Source organism: Nicrophorus vespilloides, unplaced genomic scaffold, assembly GCF_001412225.1.
Source record: "Nicrophorus vespilloides isolate i.1.1-1 unplaced genomic scaffold, Nicve_v1.0, whole genome shotgun sequence".
Lineage (NCBI taxonomy): Eukaryota > Metazoa > Arthropoda > Insecta > Coleoptera > Silphidae > Nicrophorus > Nicrophorus vespilloides.
The window spans coordinates 20,653-30,507 of record NW_017097950.1 but is presented as its reverse complement, the minus strand read 5'-3'; the positions used below and the strand labels follow the sequence as shown (position 1 = coordinate 30,507).

The following is a 9,855-nucleotide window of genomic DNA, read 5'->3' as shown; positions in this document are numbered from 1 at the left end:
AATATTGATTGTTTTCCATCGATTATTTACTTAGTACATAATATTAATACAAGTAATTTGTTAAACATCTACGTTTTAGCCAATAATCCTCTTCTATTTTAGAATATACGATATAGAAGGTTTCTATAAGCAGAAGCTTGTGAAACCTGTATCTGATGAGGGCCAAAGGAAAACGCTAAACGACTTGCTGATGGAAATGTATCCGAAGAGGGCGACGTCGGTCAAAGTTCTCACGCACGGCATGTTCCCGCCCCTGAACACGCCCCTCCAATGGATGTCCGAACATCTCAGCTATCCCGACAACTTTCTTCATCTGTGTCTAGTCTGAGTCTCACAATCTCTATCCGAAGGAACACGAATGCGACTTTTGTTTTAAATGGATTTTAAACGTTGAGCTTAAAGTATTAAGTGTAAAAATTCTCCTACATACTAAGGTGTCCACTATTATTGTTATTTTTTGTTATTATTTTTCGATTTTAACCCGAACAAATTTTGAAGAATAAGACCGGCAACGCCATCTGTTTTTGTTTTTTTTTTTATATATATATATATTGTATTGATGATATTTGATTTAATAATTAAGGGATACTCATGATCTGTGAACATATATGAACGCACTGCATAGATTTTATTCTTTAGTCAAGTACAAATATCAACTGGACCACCTTTATTTTTTTCTTTTTTTTGTTGCTGTTTTAATATATTTTCTAAATTCTATTCTTTCCCGTACTTAAATTACTTTAAATGCTTCAAATATTGTACAAAACTCATCTTAAATGATTGTAACAACTTTTTTTTTAAGTGCTTTAAATAACATTACGTTATAAGTAATGAATGTAGTTTTATTCATATACAAATTACTAACTTTCCGATTCAAGTTAATATTCACTTATTAATTCATCTTTTAGTAAATTGAGAAAATACTGTTTCACTAAATTGTTTTCATTTGATTATTCAGTCACTTTCAATCATGATTTGAACACATTTACGATGACATTCATGTGACAGTTATAACATTAAACAATTGTTTTATGAGACAATAACAATTATTAGTATATTCAACAAGATTCATCTTACATTTTAACATATAAACAAATCATGTGCCAATAAGAATATACGAAATGTCATTATTGACACTATTTTGTACATCACTTATGACATACAACTGATAAAACGTAGTGTCACAATGTGACAATTAAACATTCCCTAAACAATTGTAATTATGACATGATTAATTGCAACACTAATTTTAAGTATAATTATATATACTTGTCATAATTTGACAAAATTCATCTTACACTTAACTAAAACAAAAGAAATGTTCGGAATAATTGGGTTTATTTACATAATCAAACCATGTGTGAATAAGGATAGTATTGACATTATTTTGTACATCACTTATGACATACAACTGATAAAACGTAGTGTCACAATGTGACAATTAAACATTCCCTAAACAATTCTAATTGTGACAGGATTAATTGCAAACACTAATTTTAAGTATAATTTTGTATACATGTCATAATTTGACAAAATTCATCTTAAACTTTGACTAAAACAAAAGAAATGTACGGAATAATTGTGTTTATTTCCATATTCAAACCATATGTCATTAAGAATATATGAAATGTCAGTATTGACATTATTTTGTACATCACTTATGTCATACAACTGATAAAACGTTGTGTCACAATGTGACAATTAAACATTTCCTAAACAATTGTAATTGTGACAGGATTAATTGCAACACTAATTTTAAGTATAATTGCGTACACTTGTCATAATTTGACAAAATTCATCTTACACTTGAACTAAAACAAAAGAAATGTACGGAATAATTGTTTTTTTTCCATAATCAAACCATGTGTCATTAAGGATATATGAAATGTCAGTATTGACATTATTTTGTACATCACTTATGACATACAACTGATAAAACCTTGTGTCACAATGTGACAATTAAGCATTCCCTAAACAATTGTAATTGTGACAGGATTAATTGCAAACACTAATTTTAAGTATAATTTTGTACACTTATCATAATTTAACAGAATTCATTTTACACTTTAATTAAATCAAAAGAAATGTACTTATTTCCACAATGACATTATTTTGTACATCACTTATGACATACAACTGATAAAACCTTGTGTCACAATATGCCATTAAACAATCCCTAAACAATTGCAATTGTGACAGGATTAATTGCAACACTAATTTTAAGTATAATTTTGTATACTTGTCATAATTTGACAACATTTATCTTAGACTTTAAATCAAAAGAAATGTACTGAAGAATTGTACTTATTTTTTACAATGTGACAATTAAAATTTCGTTAAGCAATGTTAATTGTGACATAATTAATTGCAACATTAATTTTTATTTAGTAAAATTATGTACATAATTAAACAAACGATAAGTAATTCGATCAAAGCATTTATTATGACATTCAACTGACACATTAATCACGTAATTACGTAACGCTTGAATTTGAACTTTCTAAAGCATCAATCGAATATTAAAAAAAAAAAATAATTAACAATTCTCTTGATATGAGAAAAACGGGCTATGATGTATTTTTGAGATTATCACGCGTTGTGCATTTACAATTAATATGAAGAAGGAAAAAAAATAAGAGTAAACACGAATAAGATATTCCGAAAAGTTTTAATGAATTCAATTGAACTGCAGACATCCTGTTGGCATACTTCCTGCGGCTGAATCTCTTTGCCGATCGGTACGATATCACCGCATCCATCCATCCATCCGCAGCGTTTGTCTCGCAGTTCGGTCCGCTCGTTTTATTTCTTATTTTTTTTCTTGTTGTTGTTCTCCTCGTTATTTATTAATGGAGCGGCGTAAAAGCGGCTGCTTTTCATGTGCACAAGTGTTTACAATAAACCTGTTTTCCTTGCTATCTAATTTTCCAGAAACGAAGTGACGGAGAGAGAGAGAAAATGAGGAAGAGAGATGGAAAGGAAACGAAACAACAAAGTACACGTAATCAAACAGAAGGATGAAGAAAACAAGCAAAGCGAGCGGCGACAATAGAAAATCTCGCATTGTTTGTACCTAAACCACAATCTTCCCTTCGAAAGATCTCCGAAGAGGAAAAAAAAAAATCAACATCCGACTGATTTATATTACATAAATATATGTAAGCAGTAAATCCACGAAGTCGCCTTCGTTCCTTATGCTTATTTGTTTCCTCTTCACTTTTTTTTTCTCTTCTCTTCGTTTACGGAGAACTCGCTGTTTTTATTTACGTCCGGTCTTCGAATAGCAAATACGCATTTCCGTTCGACGCAATTAAAACAAACAATTGTCGCGGTGCATTTAATGCGATTCAACCTTTAGCCGTGTCCATTCGCTCTGCCTCCTTTAATAGACAGCGAAACGCTTAACCCGAGGTTAACTTTTTAACATTTAAACAAACATTTCATTAATAATAATAATACTTCCATTCCAAATCATTCTAATATTTCACATTTAACTGACAGATTTGACATTTGTTTTGACACAATACTTGTCAAATTTGGCATAACTAAATCTAAGAAAATAAAGTGCATATTTCTATATCTAAATATATTTAACATTCAACAGTTCTTCATTGTTAAACTTCAATTTTTCCTATTGACTACGTTTCGATAAATGCGTTTGGTGTTATTTATTACACGAAGACAATGTGCTTCGTTTCGAAACACATATATTTTGTTTTTTGATAAGGAATTACGAGTGAAACTGTGAGCTCAACAGAAGATAACACGACCCACAAAGAACTAAGCGAGAGAGGCTAATTTCCACTCAATGTAACGCGCAGATTATCATATTAGTGTTATCAAACAATTCACAGATCAAACTTTTATTTGTTATTATATGCACAGTCAACTGAAGATACTAAATTGTTAATTTACCTAACTGTATTGGAAATTTGGTCTTAAAAAGTTTGAAAATAAACTTGTTAAATTGACTTTTTGGAAGTCAAACTTTTAACGCTTTGAACAGAGAAACGTGTGCCAAAATTAAGAGACGCCATGGAAGATGGAAAGGACCAGATGGCTCAGATTTTGTTTTTCTTCTTTCTCTCAAGAAACGCATCTCTTGGTGCAGCCCCTTGACACATGTCAAACTGGCATGACTAATTTGTAGAAACGCCTGCGCCTGTCACATCAATCTCTGACAGTTAACAGTTTATTAACAATTGGTTATATCTAAACATGATAAATCCATTAGCAAACATTTAGTTAATAATAAATTTAGTTATTTCTTTTTGTATATATAAAATCACATAGAATCGTTTAAACAATCATTATTTCACAAATTTAAAGAACATAACGTTTACTAACTTTGATTAATTGTACAATTATACAATTTTCATGATAATTTACAAATTTCAGTTTTAAATTTGAACTTATTCAATTTTTGAGACAAATTACAAAATTTAGATTTGTTTAACAAATTTGAGTATAATTAATTTAATTACTTATACAAACATTGCAAATTAATCATATTATTTATAGTTTCATTATTAATTTACAAATTTGAACTAGAATTTCTCGTTTACAATATTAAATTTGTTCAATTTTCACAAATATGTCAAATGTCAATTTTGACAAATATGTCAATTGTCATAATTCAAACTTAATAATTAACTAAAATATTTTGATCAGAAATTGTATTGATTTCAATGCAATTATCAAATTATTTTTTATACAGAAAATATTTGATGAGAATGCCATAAATTTAGTTTAAAGGTTAGATGAATAAGTTAAAGTTGAAGTTTATTTTTATGTTTTCTGATGTTTTTACGTATTGCGAAAGCGCGCATAACAATAATAATTCAGCTAATTTACCAAGGACGAATACGTTTTATTTATTTATTTTTTTCCTAGATTTGCAGTAATATCCATGGCATGTTCGTGTTATACAAGTGACGTTTATTATTCCGAGCGCGAAAGACAAAGAAAACAAAAAAAAATGCGGTTGAATTCGTCAGAAACGTTTACAAAATGAAACAGATTTTTTTTTTGTTGTCTTTGACAAAGTGGAGGAGGAAAAGGAAGCTTTCTGTAAATCAGCTTCATTTCTCGAGAATTTCAGGCAGGAAGGAAACTCGATCCCTGTGCGATTCCAGAAATCAACGTTACGCAACTCGAGAAGCTTAGATTAAAATTTTGAAGAAAAATATTTTGTTTTTATTCTGCTTCAATTTGTTTTATTGCAATTCTGTTGACTTCCAACCGCAACGGTTGTTAAAAATTGTTGGTTTTACATGCACTAAGTCGAAGTTAAACGGTTTTGCAATGTTTTTACCCACTTTACGGGGATTATCGAAAGTGTTTTCTTTCATCTTTCTCCAGGGTGTGATTTTTGGGAATCCTCCGGTGTTTACGACCCGAACGAAACCTCTGGGATGGCGTCATTCGTGGAAGAAGTTTATTTTACGATCCTCTTTGCTAATGCCGAAACCGCAGAAAAGAAGAAGGAGGAAACTTGAAAACCGTTCTGTTTTCTTTCCCTTCTTTTATGACCCCCCCAATTTTTTCTGTTGTTAAGATCATCCCATTGTAATCTCCGCAACGTCAATTACGACAACTCATTGTTCAGATCACGTACAACCGTTTTAGGAGAAGACACGCACCTGTTTAATAAGGATATAAATTGATTAGTATCCAAGGAAAAACATTCAATAAATTCGTTAATTGCAAAATAAAAAGAAAGAAAACGTTCATTTCTATATGTACAAATTCCTAAAGAAGTTTGATTCAATAGAAATCAGCGTTTCTCAAACTTTTTGTCCCACGGCTTTGACACAAGGTGACAGCTGTCAATGTCATTTTTGATATTCTTCACGAGAAATTCCATAATTTTACAAGTATTAAACGGAAATTTAATAATTTCATTCATCTTTTCTCCATCTGTGAAACGTAATTATGAATGTTAATAAAAAGAATTTCGAAAGCGAAACTACAGAAGATTAAACGATGTGTATTTCCTTCTCTAAACATATTTTTTTTGTGTCATCTTCTTCAAGGGATTAGTACGGTCAGGAAGGAAGTTTAATCTTTGTTTGAGACTTATTTTCTATCTTCCCTGTAAGTTTACACGAAACGCTGGATTTGTGCTTTCCTTGAAATCTGGAAATCCGGTGAAACTTTGAATGATAAGGGATATTTACACATCCGATGTTTGCTTTGCTCGTCCGTCCATCCATTCACGTGTTTTTCCGGTTTACTGTGTTGTTTAACTCTTGCGTTTGTGAGCAGGAAGAAGGGTTTAATCTTTGTTTGAATTTTCTAAGAATTTCTGTTGAGTTTTTGGTGCATCTTTCCAAATTCCTACCTTTTATTAGTTCACACTTTCTTTTATTATTTGTTGTACATTGTAAATCTTCATTTCTACAACTTTTCTCTAGTTTTATGACATTTTAAACGTTTACTGCCCTTTACATACGAAATCCCACCAAATTTTTATCAAATCATTTTCTCCACTATTCAACATAAAAATAACTCTTTTCTTCTTCAAATTTTACTATTAATTTTAATATTAAATTAATTAAATTATTGTTGAAAATTTATTCTCAAGAATGATGTCAATAATGAAAATTTTTATGATTCTACTACTTGAAAAGATTTGTTTTTATTATATGCGTTTATAAAATGAGTATAAAATTTACTGTTTGTGTTTGTTAATTGGTTAACAATAAAATATTCATGATGTAAAAATCTTGAGGTCGATGAAACTAACGAAATTCGGGCGAAAATTGAAGATTTTTGTGTCTTAATCCAATTGTAATTCTTAGTAGATTCTTTTTGAAAAAAATAATAATAACAGATGGTGCTTATTTGTTAAAGCAGTGTAATTATTAGTGATTTTTGATGTTATTAATGAAAATCTATGTATTTTTCTACAAAAAGATTTCTATTTAGAGAACTTTACAAACCTTAATATAGTTTCAATACTGAAAATTTCATAAAATTGTTATTGTTAATTGTAAGAAATAATAGATGGTGCTTATTTGTGTGAGAAGTGTGAATAGAAATTTGTCCTATTAGATGAATTTATGCTGGTTAGAAAATGTTTTTCAATTGTGTTAAGACTAAAAGAAAGAAGAAAAAAAAGGAGGCGGTGTAGGAGAGAGGTAGAATTCGAATCGGGTTGGGGTCGGTCCTGGTTGCTGGACGATATACACACAGCATAGAGAGGAGGAAGAAGAGGGACCCTCTTCGGATTTTTATCGATGACCGAATTAGGATGGTGTGATTCGGGGAACGGACGATTGGCGAAAAAAAAAAAGAAGAAAGGAGGAGAGAGATACGATCGAGGTGTGAGAGCGAGCGAGAAAAAAAGGGAATAAACAGGTGTAGGAAAGTGTGGCGAAGGAGAGCGGCAGGTAGAAAATGAATGGTGATTTGAATAAGAAGGGAAAAAAAGAGAGAGAGAGAAAGAGCGAGCGAGGAATAGCGGAAAGACGGTCGTTTGGAGTGAGATGAAGAGGATGGAGAATAAGAAGAAGATGAGGTTGAGGTTGAAGAGGATGAGGAGGAGGCTGCGTGGCTGGCGCTATTCTGCCATCTGTTCGGCTGCTGAATGAAAAGCAAAGGGAGCGACGCTTTGTCTGGCCTCGCTGGCCTGGCGACAGCCTGTCTGGCGTGACCGGGCGCGACGTTGCCGACTCCTCGCATTCCATACGACTCGAACACCCTTTCCCTGGGGTCAGAGGTGGCGTGTACGAAAAACAATTGCACCCCGTCGACGACCGATCAGAGGGCTTCGCCGGTGACGTTGTCCGGACGCGATCGGACGGTGTCACGAGGAGGTCCTCCACGTGCCGGAGATCCGACAACCGGGCACACTCAAACTTGTTTCATAAACGGATGTCGGCGCCTCCCATCGGTGCGGTAGGTAGCAGACATACGGGCGCCTTGCGAGGGGGCATTCTGTGAGGATCCGAGCAGACGTACGGACGTGTGAATAAGTCGGGGGGATTGCGACGATCCTCAAACTACAAACCAACCACAACAACAAGGTAGTCTTCCTATTTTACATCATCATCAACAACAACAACAACTGCATTTCATTTTTGGGGGTACTTGTTGTCAAGAAGAAGACTGCAGAGTTTGTGTTCGAAGAGTGGGGCCGACTTTCCGTGAATCGTGACCAATAAGACACAGAAAAAAAAATATATATAGAAAATGTTTGCTGCTGCTGCACGCACACACGCAGCACGCAACAGATAGTAAAGTTTACATATACACACACACACACATATACGAAAGCATCGAGTGTATTATCGTATTGAGAGAGTGCCGAAGATTTATTATTTACTCTTGTTGTTCGAACGCGAGTGTTCCCGGTTTCTTTTCATCTTTGTTGGGTCAGCGCGAGACCCGGTGGTGCCTTCAAATGGTTGTGATGGCGCACGGTGTGAACGCGGAGATGAAGCGGAGCGGGAAGGGAGGAGGAGTAGGAGACGCGAAGACGGGGATCGGGTCGAGGAGGATCTTCCCGCCGCACTTCAAGCTCCAGGTGCTGGATTCGTACAGGAAGGACGCTGATTGTAAGGGAAATCAGAGGGCGACGGCGAGGAAGTACGGGATACACAGGAGGCAGATCCAGAAGTGGTTGCAGGCGGAGGGCAATCTGAGGAACAGCGTCGTCATGGTGTCTGCGAAAGCTGCGACCGGATTAGGAGGTGCCGCCTCCGCCGCCGCCGTTGCTGCTGCTGCTGCTGTCATCGGTGTTGGTGTTGGTGGTGCGGAGAGCGAGGCGAGGAAGTGCGGGCACGTCGAGATGTCCTTGAGCCGCAGACAGCGCGACGACGCGCCGCTCGACTCGTATCCACCGCAGCAGCAAACGACAGCAGCCTCCAGAGTTCCGGCACTCAGCCCATCATCGTACTCCTCTTACCAAGAGATTGCTATGACGACGACGACAACAACGACGATGACGACGACCATCATGAGCGACGACAACAATCATTGGCAACCCTTGGACTTCTCCACGCAATCCCGAGAAGCGCCCATCGACCTTTCCCTCAAGAGACCCACGCCGAGTCCGTCGCCCGCGACCTCACCTCCACCCATCTACGCGCCTACTGCGACCTCCTTGCCGCCCCAGCATCCCGACATCTGGGACCTCTCCACCAAACCGAAACCCACCAAGCTCTTCAAACCCTACGACCTCGACGACTTCCACAACAACAATAACAACAACAACAGCAGCAGTAACAACTACAATTACAACGACACGTACACGCTGCACGAGCTGAGGCCTCACATCTACCAATGCTACCAGACCTCCTATCCGCACATGTACTACGAAGACCAAACGCACATCCTGAAGCAGCGTCACAGCTACTCCCTGGACTTCAAGCTCAACGCCATCGAGTCGTACTATCAGGACGACAGCTGCAAAGGCAATCAACGGGCGGTCGCCTCCAAGTACAACATCCACCGACGGCAGGTCCAGAAGTGGCTCAAACAGGAGGACGAACTTCGACAGAGGAACGACCACGCACACACCGTTAGGTAGAACGTACCATATCCAACACATATCCATATTATTATTATTACTACTATTATTATTACTGTACATACTGTAGTTTGTTAGTTATTATTATTTTTTTTTATATATTTACATTAAGCCTAAAAGAGTCTATTATATATATATATCTAGAAAAAGAAGAAAATCATATATATATATATTTTTCCAAAATTTGCTTTAACTAAATTTTAACTGATATACTATTAGACACTAAAAGAGAACAACTGAAACTAACACTTTAACCAGAGATGGCGGCCTCAAGGCCGAAACGCTATTGCGTCGTCAGCATCAAGAAAGAATAAAAACAT

At 35.6% G+C, this 9,855-nt stretch overlaps 1 protein-coding gene across 1 annotated transcript; it reads left to right on the top strand.

Moving 5' to 3' along the window:
- The first annotated feature begins 7,780 nt into the window (after positions 1-7,780).
- Positions 7,781-9,598, top strand: LOC108561395. The gene has a single exon (XM_017919308.1). The coding sequence runs from the start codon at positions 8,408-8,410 to the stop codon at positions 9,533-9,535; it is 1,128 nt and encodes a 375-aa protein (XP_017774797.1). The 5' UTR covers positions 7,781-8,407; the 3' UTR covers positions 9,536-9,598.
- The last annotated feature ends 257 nt before the right edge of the window (positions 9,599-9,855 follow it).